Raw genomic sequence first — 20,122 nt, 5'->3', positions numbered from 1 at the left:
GGACTGCCTTCACCTGTAGTCACCTGGGATCGGGTCCAGCACCATGTGATTTAAGTTGGATAAAGCAGCGTAACATATGTCGCTGGTTATGTCCTTCAAAGAGACACTGTACATCTTCATACTTGTAGTTAGAGTAAATCTCAGAGCCTGTTTCCTTCAAACCTTATTTAAGAACCTGAATCAGCACTTTACTTCTGTTCGTTTTCACATACTGTACATTGTTCCACCTCTAGTTTTGTCATTTATATTGTGATGATGCAAGCTTTTGAAACAGGATTTGAGTCTTTGTGCTCCAATATCGAACACATATATCAATCATTCAGTAAATAGTTATTTTGATCAGCAAGAACAATACATGACTTATTGTTAAATTTGTTTTCTAAATACATTCAGTCTTTATTTCTCACAAATGACTATAAACTGATTACTTTGGCCTTGTGAAGAGCTCAGCCAATTTTAATGAAAATATTCATTAAAAGCTCTATATGTTTGTTGGAAATGATAACAGCCAGCTTCAAGTCTTCAAAATAAACAATAGTGTTCTTTATTTCAAACTAAGTCATGAAAATCCATAACAATGCATTTCTGAGGTACAATATACCACATATATACATAACACAATGCTACAACTTTAAACAGCTTGAAAATGTTTGCTATCCACAACAGTAGGACATCAGAGGAAGAGAAGAACAGCTCAACTTATCAGTTCTTCTCACTGTCAAAGTTCAAAGACACGATATACTGAAGCAACATTTTGTCTTATGTACGTCAGAAGCAGGAGGATGAAAGAGCCGCTTCTGTGCTCCCTTTTTCAGCCAGCCACCTCTGAAATTACCCATTCCTATGAAAATATCCTGCTCTACAAACCTTTGAACGTTTCACAAGGCTGATGATTTGAAACCTCGAGTATTGACGGAAACGGACTGAATTTTTCTTAAGCTCAATAATTATCATGCTAGTCAGGACTGGAGCAGGATCGTAGGCTGAGGCACACAATGTCTCTGAGGAGAGCTGAGTCTAATTAAACACTAGCAAAAGGATAACTACCACTTTTCAGGGGGATGGGAGACCTCACCCATGTTTCACGTTCCCCATCTGAACCGAGAGCTTGCCCAAATAACAAGCACATCTGCCTTCGACGCTGGACTCGCCACTGCAAACCCACAATTACTCTGACCTCAGGACCACTCCCTTCTAAGGCAGGACTCAACGTGGTCATTTCCAACAATACGGACCACCTTTGGAGACGGCGTGTTCCTTGTTCGACCCAAAACTATGTTTCAAGTTAAATTCTGAAAGGCCGGGAGTGCAGAGTTTGAGCTGCAGAGGTCATAGTTGGCAAATTACTGGCAGAGCTCTAAAAGTGAGATGGGGCGCCTCGTACCTGAGGGCATGCCAAGTATCGGGAGGTAGAATACATAGAGAACTAACTTACTGGGCGAAAAAAGTCAAATATTAAAAGTCTTTCAAAGTACATTAAGTCTATCTTTTCCATTCAGTGTCTTTTTGTTTTTCTCCATTTTTGGTTATTGCATCCATCCACTGCCACTTTAATCATTATTGGTGCTTTCTAGTTGGTGGCAGCATGCTACAAACGTTGAGCGTTTACTTTTGGTGGACTACACTGCATGCATCAAAACACAAACATCGTTTAAATAGGTACAAAAGAAAACACGCCGAGTGAAGGATTAACTTTTGAAAATCATTGAACTAATACTGAACAAATTCCCTGTTTGGTACACAAGAACACCACAAAATAGTAAATACTTTTATTTACATTTATACAAGAAGTAGGATGCAGTGTTAATGACTGTTCTTTTATGGATTTTTAAGGCAAGACTAAAGATATGGTGTATATTTAAAAAAAACAAAAACCCTGCTACATGACTAAAGAAGAGCCAGCTCAGGATTATTTACCATGCACACTGACATGCTCGATTTGTCACACTGGCTTTGCGGTAAAGGTCAAAATCTTACTGAAGCTGTGCACACAGCGGTTAGTGGAGAGAACTACGCTGACTGCCTGTGATTACGTGTGTGAATTTCATCTCAGCTGTGAAAGTTGTCAGTATAAAACAAGTCACTTTGGTACGTCTTGACTGATACCTCAAGGAATGACAAAAATAGAAGCTTTGACCCTGTAAAATTTGAAGGTTGTGTGAATTTGATAAAAGGCCCTGACTGAGATTAAAACCTCAACTTTACCAGATTCCTCAGAGAGCCGCGAGTGAGATGGCTTACAGTGATCATTCAGCATTTAGCTTATCAGTGTTACAGCAAGGTTTGACGTTGTCTCCGTTTAGTGGGTCAGAACGCCTCCGTGAGCTCAGGTGCACTTCAGGTTAGTGTTGGCACACACACATACTGTACACACCGAGTCAACAGCGACCGAGGGGAAACAAACAACAGAAACTCTTGGTCCTTGAGCGCGATTAAGATAGATAAAACACTAAATACTCAGCTGTACATGAGCAAGTCAGGTGTTAGAAGTTACTTAATTCTGTACATACATAACCAGGTGACACAGAAACACGATACACTACCGACTGCTAACTCCTTTATAGCGACAGCACTCAAGAGCCGCACGAAGGAGGACTGTGTGTCACGACGGGTTCGACCTCACAGCCCAGTGAAAGAGTGGCTCACTTTCACCAAAACCTTTCTCGTTCGTGTCGTAGAGTCAGGAATGTGCTTGTCTGGTAAATACTGGGTGGGGAGGGTTAATGTTGGGCTTGGTCCCGTGGTTGTGGGCAGGGGGCACCGATGGGTCAAAAGTAAAGCTCCGAGCCCGAGTCAGATAAGAATCCAAACCTTCTGAAAATGTGTTTGTCATCTGAGCAGTACTGTCCCCTCCCTGCAGCGTCACACAGCTCAGATCTTCTTCGGCTTGCGGCCCAGGTGGTAGTAGTAGGCCATTGTGATCACCAGGAAAAGTATTCGACTGAGGAGCAGCAGCATGGCGGCGTAGGGAAGAGCACCCACCTCCATTAAGGTGATGGACGTCACTGAAACCAAAGAACAACATCGACTTAAGCAGATGACATGATTGATCCCTATTCAATATTTTCAACTTGTCTATATGAACATAAGATTTACTGATCACTGCTATTCTCAAACAGAGGGGATGGCTTGTTTTTTCTTTCTTTTGTTCTTTCATTCTTGTTGAGCTTGGGGAAATATTTGGGAAACAACATGCCAATTCTAACTGGAATAACCAAATAATCCCTGTGTGACAATTACTAAGGGACTCATGGTGATTTTGTATTATTTTGTATGAAAAGTTTAAACAGATATACACTTACAGCAGTTAAAAAGTCATGCAGATCTGCTTAATCTTATAAAATAAATATATATTAAGCATGTAACATATTAGAATCACAAGGCTGTAACCCCATATTTCAAACACAAGAGGGCACTATCTACACATTCATTTGAACACTGGTAAAAACAACACTGGGGAAGGGTTTGTCTAAGATAGTGACCATCACACTCAGATAGAGAGTGAGTCTTTGTGAAGGCACCGTGCAAAACATAAAACGAGGAAAGCAGAACTGTAAACTAGTGCACTGGAGAAGTTTGATCACCTAGAAACTGGACAGCAAAGTAGCAGGCTTCACTGAGCAGAGTCCACTGGATGATGACCTTCTCCACTGTGTAGAGACCGTTCCACATGATGAGGGCCAGGCCTGCAAAACAACGTGATCAAGAGGAAATTAATATGTTCAGGGGCATGAGAATCAAAATAGACAAAAGGAGCTTTGGAAAGGAGAAGCTGCGAGCTTTCCAAACAAAGGTGAAATGTTTTTTTTTTTTTTTTTTGAGAGCTTCCCACACATTTTAATCTTTCACACTATTAATGACAATGTATTGATTGAGCTAAATGCTCTAAAATATTGATCCTGATAAAAGCTGGAATCCAATCATTTCATTCCCTACCCTGCTTCCAGTTCATTTTCCCGTTTGACTCCCACCCACACAGACCAGCGAGGCTATGGTAACCAGGAGGGGGTGGGCAGAGAGCTGGGAGGGCTGATGGGACTGCATCCTCTCCCTGCCAGGTTCCATCTGTGTGGCAGATGAGAGCCCATCCTTCGGCCCCTATAATACACCTTATCCTGTGAGACATCATCCCCTTTCTTCACTAATCCCCAGAGCTCAGCTGACATTTATAATAAAGAAGCCAGTCTATTGACGGCTTTATGGAAAGTAAAACATGAACGTTCACATCTTCCTTAACTGTTCTGTGGGATTTAGATTTTATCCCTCGCCAAGCAACAATATACTGTCATATTAATGTGACGGGAATCAAAATAATGCTTCATTTTGACGTGTTAAAGCTTTCTTTTGTTGATGTAATGAAGATATCTATACACATGACGTTTTTCCAGATTATTCCCCTAAATGAAAATAAAGAGGATAGAAAACTATAAAAGGTTAGACGTTTTCTCGATTTAACGTCAAGGTATAGCCTTAAATTATGAAATTTCACAACTTTATGATTTTTGTTTTCAAGCTTGCCTTATTCTTAATATTGAGAAGAAATTATAAAAATGGAATTAGTGAAGTTGATATCACCCATAAATGAATTATCAAAACACATTTTTGATGTGAATGTAATCTAAATGCAATGTCGGGCAATTACAATTAGAAAATAAATGGTGGTTAAAAAAACACAAAGGTGTCAGGAGCTGTTGTAGAGCTTTATATAAAGATGTACCTGACTATATATAGTCAAAGCCTCCGGCAGGCTTCCTTTAGTGTTTCCTTTTCCTATTGTTCATGCACCCTCAGAGCTGTGAACAAAATCTCTTTTGGGGAAAATCACAGAAATACAAAAATTCCAACATGTAGCGGAAAAATATTCCACAACGTGAGGCTCGTGTGAATTAACTGGTTGCTTCTAACATTAACAAGGAGCAATACATTTTTGGCAGTACAATGACCAGATCCCTAACTTGTGGCATCATTCAAACAAAAGTTTAAATCTTAAGATCATGTCTATCACTCTTATTTGATTAGAGAATGGTTTAAAGATTTTACTTTTATTGTATTGCAAAATTTATGACAAATAATATAGATTTGGAGCCATTTATTTAATCTTTTATTATATGCAAATCATGTGACCAGCCCCATTTGGCCAGAATGCATGTAACATTAGTGGGATTAAGTTCAAAGGGGCCCTCTATCTTCAGAATCACTGTATAAGTTTAATGATTCCATTGAATCAAATGCTAAAAGTATTCAGATAAGCATTTCTTTACCTTTCACCAATGATAGTTAACCATCCTTATCTGCTACTATAACACTTCAAGAAACATTAAACGACGTTTCACAAAGCATGGTCATAAAATTTGATTAAACTTATCATCAAAATATTTATAATTATTTGCTAACTGAGCTGTTGGCCTAAGTGTTGTTCCCTTTTATTGCAACCTGGAGGCTCTCTGCCCCCTCATATAGCCATCATGAAACCTAAAATCACTTGAGCAGCAGTCGTGTCTAATGAAACCGATTACAATTATCGCTCTCTCATATCACATATAGTTTCAACGTAAGTGGGGCATGAAACAAACGGCACAATTGCATGTTTTTGCGCTCCATCCCGTTTGGATGACACAGCAAAATAAGAGCAAAAAAGTTAAATTTATTGCTCTTTATTGCAGCAAAATCCCTATATAAAGTGGTACATCTCCGCTCTGCGTTCCAGGCAAACACACATGCACACACTACATTCACTGTCCTGCCATCCCCCACTGTGTTCCCACCAGATCTAAAGCTGATATATGACGCCATTGAAGCAGAGGCGACCGACGCAGTCTTTGTACCTCTTGCATGCCCTCACAGTGAACTGTGGACACCAAGAGTTGAATTAAATTATACAACCTGCGTTTAGAGTCCAAAGGAACATATTTCAAGCAGAAAAGGAGCTCCTCACAGTTTCTGAATGTCTATGTGAACTGCGATGAATGCATTAGATGCCATGAGCATTAAAGACCACATGCCTTTCAGAGGTGTTTATTTTTCAGGAGGTATATAACAAAGTGTGAAAATATTTTGTGTCAACATCAGCAAATGCACTCAACTTATGCAGTATGTTCACAGTGCTGCGGATATTAACAAGAACATGAAGAATAGATTCATGAATCTATTATCTGGCTGTCATCTTGGGACTAGGACTTACTAAGCAGCGCTCCTCCATAAAGGCGGATAGAGAGGCTCGTCGTGGAGAGCTCCTCCTCAAAAACAAGCTCATATAGCTGGTTTGGAAACAGCAGCGCCTGTGTACAAAAAAAAAACAAAAAAAAACACAAAAGCACAATGCAGCTCTGTCATATCGTCACAGCAGCATTCTGTCTCTCCTTCTACTTCCTGTTTGAGAGTTAGAATCAGTGTTTAAGCCTTGAACACTGAGGATAATGAGACTTTGGATAATATGGCCGACAAAGACAGAGTTGTTTCTGCAGATGTCCCTCTCTGAACAGTTGTTAAAGCATCTACAGTAGCTTATTACTTGGTGGCTGCTTGTTTTTTTCAGTAGTTAAAATGCTTTTCATCCAATGAAACTATCAATTTGTATTGATAGAAACAGTTAAAACCTTCATATTTATGTATTAATGCACATTTACTTTGTACATAATTCAAACACCACTTACCATCAGAGCCATAGCTGTAAAGCCCACCGCTGAGATGAGTATCCACACCCTAGCAAGAGAAAATGACACACGGTATCCTTGTGACTACTCACACTGATTGTACAGTTGTTGTCTGTGATCTTAGCAGGATGTTGGACTTCACTGGAAGTGATACACAGATGATCTTAAACCATCTGTTGTGTTAACTGTGAGCTGTTCTGAGAATGAGTGAGTGAGCAGCTGAAGTCTCACCTCAGCCCGATCGGCTCTCGCACCGCAAACTTCAACTCATTTCCGAGCATCTGACTGATCTACATACAAACAAGAAAGAGAAAGAGAAATGAGCCACAAGAAGGTAAATGTAATCACAGTCATGTCACCTTAACAGATGTTCATTAAGAATGAGGTGTACTCTGAGGAGGTGTGTTTCACACAGCCATGGCGAAGGGGGAATGAATATGAAAGCAGTGGGGGGGAAAAAGAAAAGCTGACTGTCAGAAAAGAGGCTAATTAATATGTTAATAAGTCCTGCCCCCCCCCACCCATTTCATCCTGAGGACATGGTGCATGGATTTCTGCATGTATTAAAAACATTACCATATCTACAACAGAACAAAACCTTTATTCAACACAAATGACTTAATCTGCAAAACAACAGGACCACAAAGTACTCAATTTATAATCCTGAAAGCTCAAAGAAGCTGGTAAGAAAACAGTCTAACAAATTGAAAACTCCCCTTTAGTTAAATAGAAAGCAGGATAATAGCCAATATTTAATGAAACGCTGTTCAAAATTAATCATACACCATCATGGAAATGTCACAGGTTGACTTACGGTGTGTAATATCAGCTCAGATAAACATCTCTTATGACCGATGCTGGAATGCTAAAAGCATGATCAAATCCAGCTTTATCAGATCTCATATTTATCTTTGTTAAAGACAAATGGAGAAACTATCCATCCATCCAGGCATGAATAACATCCATCCTTCAAATCCACTCACCCACCTATCAATCTCAACTATCTGAACCAAACCACCCACCTATCCAGGTAACATCCATCAGTCCATACATCCATCTAAGCAGCCTTCCATCAACCCACCCAACCAGATATGATTCATCCATCCATCTGTGCACCCATCCTGACACAGGAAGAGCGGAGCTGGAGCTCTTTCAGGCAGTCACTGGTTTAAAGGAAGCATATACCCTGGACAGGTAGCAGTCTTTTGATGGGCGAACACAGAGAGGCCAACTACACCACCAATTAAGAGAATTTTGACTCATCAAGTAACCGAATAAGCTTGTTTTTGGATGGTGTGGAAACCCCCCGCCCCCCCCCCCAGACGTCCCTCAGTCAGGCACAGGAAGAACATGCAATCCCAATATGTAAACTGCTATAACCCTGAAACCAGCTGAAAATACATCAACAATACTTTTACGTGACCAGAATAAAATAATCTGACAATTCTCCTTGTCACAGATTGTATCTTTTTTTTCTTCTTCTTCTTTTACATTGGGGGACCATATTTTCATTTTCAAAAAGGTGGAGACTTCGCCCAGCATCAAGATATTTGATGATCCTCAAGTTTCATTCAAAAGATGCCTTATACGTTTGATATATTCAAAGTATACCCTTTCTATATTGATAGAAAAATCTGTTATTCAACAATACAAATTCTCACAAAGGTTTCTCAGACATTACTCAACGTGCTTTTTTATGCCGAAAATGATCCGTCCAATCAATGTTACTAAAATGACATAAAAACACGCCCTGGAGAGGACATGAAAATTGGATGTCAAAAGAAGACATTTGGTCACCACATTTAATGCAGGCCTTGTCGGATGCAGACTGCCTGAAAATCAATGAAATCTGTGAATAAAGCCAAAATAATTCAGTTAAAGTGCTGGTGACAAAAGCAATCTGAGATTTTTGACGTCCGCCAAAGGTTTCAGAGATTCAGAAAAAAAAAATCCAGATCCAGAATCCAGATCCGGCTCCAGATCCAGATCACCTCTAACTTTTAAGGGGGTTTTTGCTGGCCTAACGTCTATTAGTGGTGAAAATTTTGTGAAAATCTGTCATGAAGTTTTGACGTAATCCTTAAAAGCACATAAAATGAAATCCTGATCCAGAATCAGGATCCGGATCACCTCAAAAATCTGATGGAATCTTCCATGGCCTGATATCTATCTGTGGTTACAATTTCGACAAAATCCGTGCGGTAGTTTTGATGTAATCTTGCTAACAGACATACAAACTGATAAGTATAAACAATGATTTTATTATGTCCTTGGCGGACAAAATAAATCCGCTGCATTTAAAAGTTTATAGTCTTCAAACTTGTGTAGTACAGTAAAAACAAGTAAGATCCACTTTTTCGTATGTATATGTTTTACTTTATCAATTTATGGAGTTCTATTTGAAAATAAAAATGTCCAGAAAAAAAAAAAGTTACCACTGAAACCAAAAGGTAGAAGAAAAACAAAAGAGATGCTGCCACATTCAGATTAAACAGGGGGCAATGTTTACACGACAACGTTTCACGTGACAACACCTAATCCGCAAAAAAAAAAAAAGGAGTGCGTTTACACTGCAGCAGCGGACACAGAGACAACGATGTAGTTAGTATGCCGGGCCACTGCAGGGCGCTGTTGCTTGATTTTGGAATGAAACTACACAGACGTGTGCAGAGAACAAGACACTATAAACGTGAAGAAAATGGAGAGCACCCGACATCCACATGGACTGATGATGCATCGGATGCAATCAGGGGTGAGTCTCAACTATTAAACTACTGATATGAACGATAAAACTAGAATATGGACCGCGATTCATACCACCACGGGCCGCCATGTTTGTTTACAACTGAATGAGCAGGAGGGAGGGTGAGAGAAGCGCATGCGCAGTAACAGGCTCTGTAGCCTCCGGGCAGTCTCCGCAGGAGGGATTAGCGGCCGTGAAAGAATCTTTCCACCTTGGGAGCCGGATTTAAAACTTTGCGGACACAGTGCATCCGCACACTGGTGCCGTGTAAACAGACCCGCCAAAAGTAAACGGAGCCCAAGTCATCAGACTTCAGTGGGTGCTTTATCTGTTTTCTATCCATACATCGAGAAGGGCACAGAGGTAAGCAAACTGCCCAAGATAAGCCACAGAGGGGAAGAAAAAGAGAAGCGACGTTTTCTGCCTGGACACTCAGTGACCCTGTGAGAGGTCAGGATTGTTTGATGGCTGCTAAGTTGAATTCCTTCATCCTGAGCCTTCAGCCTCCCCGACATCAATGACTTGCCTTCATCATTAAATGTTTTTTCCCTCAGAAGGGGCTCTTGTGTTGGAGTCGGACACGGCATCACAGAGACTAAAAATACATCCAAGCATGAAAACCACTAAAGCTGGAAAGATCAATCATTTTCTGGCCAGCAACGTTTGCACGCAATCCACAACCAACTGAAGAATGGTACATACATACATACATACATACATACATACATACATACATACATACATACATACATACATACATACATACATACATACATACATACATACATACATACATACATACATACATACATACATACATACATACATACATATTATATATAAATAAAGCTGATTATTTTCTTGAGGGCACAAATTGAATTACATAATAGATTTACTGCTGCAGCTTCATAAATTTCAGTTGTTTTCATGGCATATTTCAAGCAATTAGCCAATAAAGACATAAAAAAATTCAAGTTGATGAAAGAAAACAAGAACAATAGTATATATGTCTCAGAAGGTGAGCCACAGAAATACCTTCACTATGGAGGTCTTGGGCCTTGGTGGGTTGTAGCTATACGTGATTTACATAAAAAGCACATTGAGAGCTCTACACACCACTTGTTTGATTGTCCTAACAAGATACAGAAGAAACTTAAGGAACAAACATTCAAGAAAACAAACATCAACACATGCACTGTTAAGTTTCTTTTCTAAGAACCTTCAGGCTTTTATGGTTTTTGAAATTTGAATGTGTCCAAAATTAAGAGGGAAAAAACCCCAAATCAGTTTCAGATTATTTTCAGACACTTGAATATTTGCTGATGGCCGCAACTATTGTTGATCTATAAAAAGTCTAAAATTATCCATGTGAGGAGTATTAAATCTCTCCCTGGTTTGCACTGGAGTTACAATCTCTGTACACTAACCCTTCGGTGGTCACGTGAGCAGGTGAATCAGCCCTCGTGTGCCGTGGTTTCAGGGGCTGTTTTTTGACAGGAACACATAAATATTCATGACTGGCATGAGAAATACCCAGAAGGGAACAGAGCGTCACCCGATGGCACCGAGCTGGCTTGGGGTAGATGAACGAGGAAGGGAGTTGGGGGGGGGGGGGGGGGGGGGTAGAGTAACGGGAAAGGAAAACAAACACACCATGATGTTTGTGCAGGGATACTTAAACCACAGCTGCTGTGGCCTGGCATTGTCATCAATCACTAAAGTCAGCCACACTCTGCACACTGATGCACTTTTCAGCCGAAGAGCATGAAACATATTCAGATAACGCCAGAAGCTATTGTGCTTCATCTGATGAATGTGAGTGCATGTCGGATGTATAGTAACACTAAGTGACACAAAATTTAAAGCAGACATTGTAGTATAACCAACTTATAAAGGCTTGCACTACTGTTGCCAAAAGACTGGTTGTTGCAGCTAAAGTGGGGCATTATGGAAGAAAGAAGCATCGGGAAACTGAACAGGCAAAAGTACCTTCTCCTTGTGTAGTTACACAGGTACAGATCCAAAGTCTCTTTTCTTGTTATAGGAACGGTAATCTTATCTCCAAGCAGTAATAGAGGCAGGAAGTGACAGGGGAGCACTTCCTTCCTTTGTTTACACTGAGCACAGGGATAACGTCGACTGTTTCCTCTCCTACACAGTTACCCTTACTTTTAGACCCCAAGGGCTCTCTTTCCGAAAAAATCTGTGGCAAGGATAGATTAAATAACATGAGTGGCAGAACAATTGAGCAGAACAAGAGGCCAATCGCAACATGAAGGCAACAATTTTACTCTAAATGGGAAATATTGTGCGGCATTAACCAAACTGTTGCTTTGCTTTGCAGTGACTCATGAAAGACCCTCAGTTGTTACAGTCAAAATTCAAAACTCTTGTCCAGATTATTGGCATAGAAATTGAGGCATAAATTGATTCTCTTCATGGGCCTGTGTTTCCGCCTCCATCGGGAGGCTCGGTGACAGGGATCTGAGTGGCAGATGTCTGGGTTAGACTCCGTGCTAAAACATGGAGAGAGAAAACAAACACTCGGGAGGGCTGAGAAAAGGGGGCCGACATCTCATCACACGCTATCAGCAGCCACCGTATGCCTGCTCCCTTCTGTTCTGTTCCCTTCTCCCACTTGCCTGATTAATATTTCAGCGGCGAACGATCGGCTATGTCGGTGCTCATGGTAATGCAATCTGATGAAAAAAATAATGACTTATTGAAATCCTGATATTTAACAGCACAAGCATCCATTGTTAACTTTCAACTTTCAGTGTTGTGTTGTGAGCCACTGTGTGTGCTGTTGTGCTTAGGCATCCTCTGACTATATGTACGAGGGAATACATAAGATGTAGGAGGCAGGTGGTCTCCCAAGAGAGCCAGTCACATCTCAGTGGAGCTGAAAGAGCTCAGTGGATTATGTGATCTAGATTCAGCGAGGCACAAGGAGCAAATGCACACAATGGGACAGTGATGAGCCAATTAGCAGACCCACTGCAGCTTTTAACAAAAATCCATAACTGTTCTTAGGGTTAACAAATGCTTCTGAAGTACCTATGGATTCCTGTGGATCCATGTAAAAGGTAGTCATTTAAGACAAGCACTTTCAGGTTATGGAGTCGCACAAATGCATAGGCCATTCAAGTATGTTCTCTCCATTATTGTCCATTCTGAATCAATTTAGAAGGGATGCGTTCATGTGAAGTGACTTGACCTTTGAGCGGTGCACTTCGCCATCGTCATCCTCACCACCGACCCCCAGGATCTTCCGGCTCTTCAGTCGGCTTATCAGGTCTGTCTGACTGTGCTTCTTCATTAGAGGCGGGTGAGGTTTAGATGCCATGGTGCACACCTGAAACAGAAGTACAATCAGACAAAACATGATTGTTTGGCGTAAACTGCAAGTTTGTCAAACAGATTTAAGTGAAAACATCAGTTGCATTTTTTTGATTGCTAAGTTTTGAACTATCTTTCTGAAGACAAGCAGGAAGAGGTACAGTACCTCCTAATCCACAAACAATTCCCTTTTAGACTTGCATTACACAACATTACATAATACCAGTCTATCGTGTACAGGTTAGGGATAAAGACTCCCTCTGAAGTGAGGCTCAAAGCAGGACCAGATGTTCTGCAAGTCTGCCGAGATTACTGCTCAGAGACAGCAGCAATCATGCTGGTGCACACCAAAGCACATCACTGTCATACTGATTCATATCGAGTTTCACTGACAACCTGTAACCCGGTAAATTGCAGATGGTTTCAATAACGGTCTGTATTGTCTACTCAGCAAAATTGCCCAAAGTCGAGATATGTACATATGGATCCATGGTTTGATTATCAATGACACACATCGACATTCAATTTTAAACTAAACTAGAGCAGGCACTCAGTAGAGTGCATACCTTCGCTAACGCCACGTTTGTCACCATGCCATGGAAATCAATGGTTTACAAGGTTATCTGATCCACCACACCACTGCTATTATTTGTCATTGTCCTTTGAATTGCTTTATTTTATCACTGTTTGACACAGATGTACACACATTTTACAATCGCTAACCAGGCTACTGACGTCACTGCATCATGTAGCATATCAGAGAATAGGACTTTGAAAAGTGACAAACTTTTTTCTCCCTGTTTGATTTATCATAGAAAATGAAACAGTAAATCTTGCTATTCATCCATTAATGGTGTTGCTTGTAATTGTCAATTGTGACAATAGCGGTCACCCTCAGCTGCTTCAATACGTTCGCTGTAACTTTGAAACATCCTCAGAGATGGAAAAAAAAATAAATACTGATCAGGTTTTGAAAAACATGTCAGGAGCAGAAATCAGATATTTCTCTTCAAATGTAAAAAGTGTTGTTCTATTACACATACTTGAAAAATCAACTTAAGTACAAATTCTCTATCACACGCCAGCTCTGATGACAATAGAAACTCTATCACCCTGCTAATGCACAGCCATGGTGGTTTCCTGCCATGTTGGCTGTGGATGGACTGCAGTGGTCCTATTGATCAGCATCAATGGATAATGCCTCTGGATTCAACGGGGACAAACCAGTCAAATAAAGGCCGATTATCATTGACTTAAAGTTACCTCTGCTGTCAGGAGGTAGAGTCACGCACCAACATGGGCAAGAACAGGTACAAAATCTAACCAGTTGTTTCAAAATCTATGGCTGTACAATAGGGCCGTTCTCTGGGGTGGTGGTGGTGGTGGTGGGGGGGTTATCTGTAAAGCAACAGTGTGTATTGATGTTCTCTCTGAGTGATGAGGCTAAGTATCTCTGTATCAAGGGAAGAAGCAGAGACACCATTGAGTGCAAACATGAAACAACTCAGAGTTCATGCATCACCATTTCAGTTAAGGCAGGTGAATAAAAACAATTTTTCTTTTTCTCCGGAAAGCATACAGCTGATGCACAGTATAAGGATCACCTGCACAAGGTAAAGCACTAAATCTGGAATCACTTTACTGATATAGAGCATGTTAGCGCATTAGCAGTCTTGACATGCTTCACATGATCTGTCGCACACCAATGATGACGACTGCCATCCAAGGTGCTCACACACATTCGGGAGAATCCGGCAGTTTATTGCTGTTCTCAAGGACACTAAATCGCAAAACAAATGGACATGGATAGATGAAGGATCGAGCCGGCCACAGCTGTCCTCAAACCCAATGGCCCACAAAAATAAAATGAATATATTTTTCATTTCTGTGATGACCTGTTCAGTGTAGAACTGATATAATTCTTATAATTACTGACAGTGACACGTGACCAGTAGACATATTGGAAATCTGTGTTTGAACTACTCGGTGTGAAGTCAAATGGTCATCTAGGTAATCAAAACTGTTCCGGCAGAAAAATCGATTGAGTCAATTACCTACTGAAGGTAGCAAGCACACGGTGGTCTGCCATTTGTGATGTAATGACCTGCTGTTCATGCCAGTTGTATTTTTGCAGCCACTCTTTGACTCTATTAATGAAATGTGTCTTATTGGATTTAATATAGTTTCAATTAGATGAGATAAAAAGATAATGCAACAAAGGCAAATGTGGCCATAACTGAATGCCATTTAATTCTCCAGTCCTTTCTAACCTGTTCTCTTGTCAACCCTATTTTTGATCACGTGGGTGGTGAAAACCACCGAACCCTGTCAGTAATCTGACAGCACAACTGTGCCAGACACATACACAAAGGCAGGACAGCATTCCCTGGGAATGGCATGCACATTTAGGATTGCAGAGGTGAGTGAAGGTTACACAGCATGTGCTCAGGCTTCTGTAGTCAAATACCCTCCTGAAGGTTTCCACAGTGAGCAAGAGGCACCAGACCTTTCCTTTTCCCTAATGATCAGCGTGAGGAGCAACACCAGGAGGAGAGGGGAAAGTCTGGTAACAGTGCAGGCAAACTTTTTCCTTACACTGAAGACAATATAATGAGCCAGCACAAATCTGGATAGATGGATTAAGCAATATAGGGAACTAAATAGGAATGCTTAATCAAATGATCATTGTTTAATAATCAATGTATATCAAGTTTCAACATTTCCCCAAATATGCAGGTTTTATCTTTTCACATAGGTGATAAAAACAGATAAAAAGCTTCTTCTCTACATCTTCTTCCTTCTCTTTTACATAGACATTTATAAAGCACTTGTACATTCTTAAGAGGTGCATCCTTCATGAAATTGCAATGAGGCATTTGCCTCATTAATTGCCAGATGAAATAAGCAATTAGATAAATCACCAAGAGAAAAAAAGGGAATCATTAGTACTACAAGCAGTAAATCAAGCGTGTGATGGCGGGCCCAGTGTGCCTTATTATAATGCTTTGCGATGTGATTATTGTGCATGTAACATTTTTAAATGAAGGTTAGAGTCACAAAATGATATATTCTTTATGCCATTCAGCTATGAAATCCTAGTGTTTATTTGAAAAACTGATCAATTGCTTTTTTCAGCCTTCCCATTTACAGTAATGAAAACATCTGCGTCCATCATCACATTCTTTTTTTCTGAGGTGCAAAATGAAAGGCATGGATTCAATATAATGAGACTGTCTACCAATGCACATGGCCCCTTGATTATTGATGTTTACCACCATCATGTCCTCCTCCCATCGGTGCTAAAACAGCAAATAAGGAGCATCTCACTGCATGCATTGGTAACCCTCTCTTATGCTGAAATGTCGTCATATGCCTCTCCATTTAAATCCCCCCACCAGTGCTCTTTGACTTGGGAGAATAATGCCGATGCAGTTGCCTAGCAACTGCCAATGGACCAATCATTTCTTGATTACGGAAAGCACCTTCCATGATTGAAACCACCTTTGTTGACAATGCCGTAGTTGACAGCCATGAGTGACGCTGATGTCACTCTTAATGCCGTTTCAGGTGACATTTCCGGAAAAATGAGGCGACTGCGATCTCTCTTCGGTCAAATGGAGTTAAGACGAGGTTTCCTAACAAGTGGCTTCCAATGAAATTTAAGAGGGTTTTGCCTTACTCTGGGAGTCTACCATGTAGACGTGTTTGATAAACAGTTTTCATGATAATTACAATATTACAATCTAATGTTACACAATTCTCATTTGATCTCAGGAGAAACATATGAATGGGCACAATTCAGTCTTTCGCTTAATGACGGAACTAACACAGGAAGGCAGTTAAAAACTATGAGTCACAGAAAATGATGAATTATTAAGTGAGCAATAAATAATGAAGAACCGAGTCTGAGAGTAGATATCCTGAAGCAGAAGTTCATTTTTCAAAAACCTCGGCTGAAAAGGTCTTTGTTCATAAAAGAGAATATGAGCAGAACAAAAGAAGAAAAACAAAAGAAAAAGGGAAAGGTGGAAACTACCAGAAGATCTCATTTGTGACTCAAACGATGTTCTGCAAATTAGCTGTATCATAGGAACAAAGTTATGTGTGGGTGTGGAAGAGCAACTGTGAACAAATGTGCTACTCAAAATAGGAAAGCAGATTCGACAGTCTGCTTCTTCTCTCTTCCATAAATAACACGAGACACGGTTGCTCAGCGGCCTCTTTACCATGTTTGGGACATTGAGCTGCACCAGATTAATGCTAAGACAAGATGGCACACAAGGAGAGTCAGCAATAATGCTTTGGGATGAAGAATGAAGCTCGAGTCCAGTGTAACCTGAGGTGAGAACAGCAGGACAAAGTCTTTGGTGTCCTGCTGAATTTTGAAGCATTCTTGACCCTTATTGGATAGCAGATGTCAAATCAAGAGAGAAAAGATGGTTGTTTGTCTCGAGATGGGTGCAGCAAACCAGTAAGTGGAATCAGGCGACTTTATGTGCAGCTTCATTCCCGGGTTGGTGAGGTTGGTGCTTCGCCGCTTGAAATGACCCACATTGGAAACTTATGTCTTGATAACTATTACATTAGATTTTTTTGAACAATTTAATAATTGTATAATTTGCTATTTTGCATGTATGTTCCATTGGCAGCACCGACGATGCAGATATGAAGACAAATGAAGATAAACAAACTGTCATTCTCCAGAGATCATGATTATCATACCGTTTTGTAATTTCTTTAGCCACAAACCCAGTAATCCGGGTGAAATGTATCAAGAGCTTGATGGATTGTTGTACACAATAGGTGTCTGAAGATTTAAGGACACTTCAAAGTTCTTATAGTTTCACTATGTCTTACAAGAATCTATAAGGCGTCTGGTTGAGCTTGAAAAGAAATCAGCCTGTTTGTAGTTGTAGCAAAGCAATCAGAGAGAAGCCAGCTGTCAGGGGAAGATCAATGCAATATCACCTTATTGAAACGAGGCAAGCTGTTATGTTTCGAGGGCACGTTTTCCCATTTTTTTTTCTCCAATTGGTATTTTCTCCCTGTTATTTTTCTTAATCCAGTTATTATACATTAAGCGGTTTGAGCCTATTCTGTTTGGCGAGTCCATTTAGTTTTCTGTAGTATTTTCTTATTTAAAAGCTCTCGCTCTGCCTATAAATAGGCCGGGTCTCGTTCAGTGACTCGCTCGCTCCATCTCTGCCTCCCGGGATGCGCCTCGTCTCCATGCGCGTTCCCGCGGTCAGCTTTGCCACTTCGCTCTGTTTTGACTTCCCGGGAGCCGTTGGGCTTCTTTGTTAGCAGTAGTTTTGGCTTGGCTGGACCGGCTGTCCTATTATTGGCATTCATTTTGTTCTGGATTTTTTTTATTTTTTATTTTCCATCAGCCCGGTGTCAGTACTGGCTCCTATCGCTCTGTATAGGGTTGGCCCGGTACTGCACCTGTTACTGTTCTGTTTGGCCGGCCTCTCATGCTCATCTTTCAGTTCCTACTTCAATTTTTCTTGTTTTTTTTGGGGGCACAGGTGGACAAGGGTTTTTTGTGTGTACTCCTCCAGTGTACACTCTTCAACACAACAGCACAAGAAGAAGAAACAACCCAGGAGAAACCTAATAATAAATCTAACTTTAAAAACAATCCTCTTGTCTGCCGTGTTCATGAATATGTTCACTCTTTCACTGAGTCATAACACAAGCCAATATTGCAAGGTGGTATCAAGAAAAAGTAGAAATAGAAAACAATTGTGAGGCATGTGTGACTGTAATGAGGTCCGAACGTTGTGTGGGAGGAAGATTTCACCTACACTGGACCTTTTACTCTTCTTTTCACAACCCTAAACTGCTTTACCTTTGGTCTTATCTTTTTATGTAAACACTGACTGCCACCATTACCAACAGATGATGCAATAAAAATGTATACGAGGTCCTTTAAAAAACATCTGGTACTTTCATACTGTACAACTACCCCTGTGTTATCACTACGCATTGAATAAATGCCATATTCACTGGGCTGATGTGTTTGTTGTTGGTGAAAGTAGATGGAAAATCACACCTATCACAGTTTGTAATTGTGTTCCCTCTTCATGGTGGCATTGATAATGTGTGACAGTCTCAAGTCACTGGGGAAGATGCGAGTTTGTATTTTGCTAAAGGCCGATCTGACTGTCCAGTCCCATGGAGCAACATGTTCACTGTAGAGGCTCGGTTTTTAGTCTGCAGGTGTTAAGCTTTTCAAGGACACCCACAAATGTGTGGTCTCCCCCAATATAGTATATAAGTGTTCGAGATGGACCAACTTTACACACATTTCAAAAAAAGGTTTTGCAAATTAAATTTTGTTTACTAAAGAAAAACTTATAGGAACATGAAATTTAATTAAATAGCTGTCAATAACAATTTGAATTCTTGTACCAGGACATAGACACATGAAGGGGTGTACACACAGACACACAGGTGTTTGTATGGCTGAACAGTGAAGCTTTTCCAAATTTATATGATTTCTCCTGGTAACTGAGTTTTATATACGCTCTTATCAGACTTTTCCTTGCACAGACTCCCACTCCTTAATTCGCTCCAGCTATCATTGCTCTCATGCTCCGGGTCTGCCTGCTCCTCCCACAACATGTCATCCTCATTGCCATCCAAGGTATTTTGGATTTAGCATTACAAATCTGTTTGATGGCAATTAAACAAGAACAACACCTGGAGCTGGCTTGCCATCCCTCTGGTATGATCATCAAGGTGCTGGACATTTGACTAGTCCAGTCATGTGTTGGCACATGAAATCCAGCATTATCCTCTTGTTTCTGAGACCTCCCATGTTGTTGTCATGCCGAACTCATCCAAACATTCACAGCTGACTATTAGACCCCAAATATAAGAGGACCCCTATTTTTTCAGCAAAAATATACAAAGAAAAGCATTTCGTATGGCTTGATAGATGCAGTGTTAAATAACCAAAATTTGGGATCAGAAGTTTGCAGTTTCATATCCCACTGCTGACAAGATACCACTGTGGGTCCCAGAGCAAGACCCTTGACCCAAACTGTTCCACGGGCACCACACCATGGCAGCCCACTGTTCCCTCATGAATAGGGAAGGCTTACGATAAATAGGATGGGCTAAATGCAGAGAAGGAATTTCCACAAGGGGATTAAGAAAGTATGCTTGGTTACTTTCTTTCTTTCACTACAGAGGTGGACACCTGTGGATTGGTGGCAGGGCGTCATGTTAGAGTGGAAGAAGTCAATACATTTGACTATACATGTACTAATGTATACATTCTCTATTTCATCCAGTGTACTTAACAGACCCCCCAGCCCCGCCCCACCCATTATTTGAGAACATTTATTGTATACCACTCAACAATGAAACAGGTTTTCTA

The 20,122-nt window shown here is 40.6% G+C and overlaps 1 protein-coding gene across 1 annotated transcript in view; it reads right to left on the bottom strand.

Annotated features, from left to right (window-relative positions):
- Window positions 1–515: 515 nt before the first annotated feature.
- The window catches only part of tp53i11b (tumor protein p53 inducible protein 11b), a 38,318-nt gene continuing 18,711 nt past the window's right edge, over window positions 516–20,122 (bottom strand). The window contains exons 2-7 of the mRNA XM_080474739.1: window positions 12,614–12,751; window positions 6,885–6,943; window positions 6,654–6,702; window positions 6,182–6,278; window positions 3,585–3,686; window positions 516–3,005 (exon numbers count right to left, since the gene is read on the bottom strand). Coding sequence (XP_080330865.1) covers window positions 2,872–3,005; window positions 3,585–3,686; window positions 6,182–6,278; window positions 6,654–6,702; window positions 6,885–6,943; window positions 12,614–12,742 — 570 coding nt within the window. The 5' untranslated portion in view covers window positions 12,743–12,751 and the 3' untranslated portion in view covers window positions 516–2,871. The remainder of the gene's footprint in view (window positions 3,006–3,584; window positions 3,687–6,181; window positions 6,279–6,653; window positions 6,703–6,884; window positions 6,944–12,613; window positions 12,752–20,122) is intronic.

This window comes from Lipophrys pholis (assembly GCF_963383615.2).
Source record: "Lipophrys pholis genome assembly, chromosome: 11".
NCBI lineage: Eukaryota > Metazoa > Chordata > Actinopteri > Blenniiformes > Blenniidae > Lipophrys > Lipophrys pholis.
This window is presented reverse-complemented; position numbering and strand designations above follow the sequence as displayed.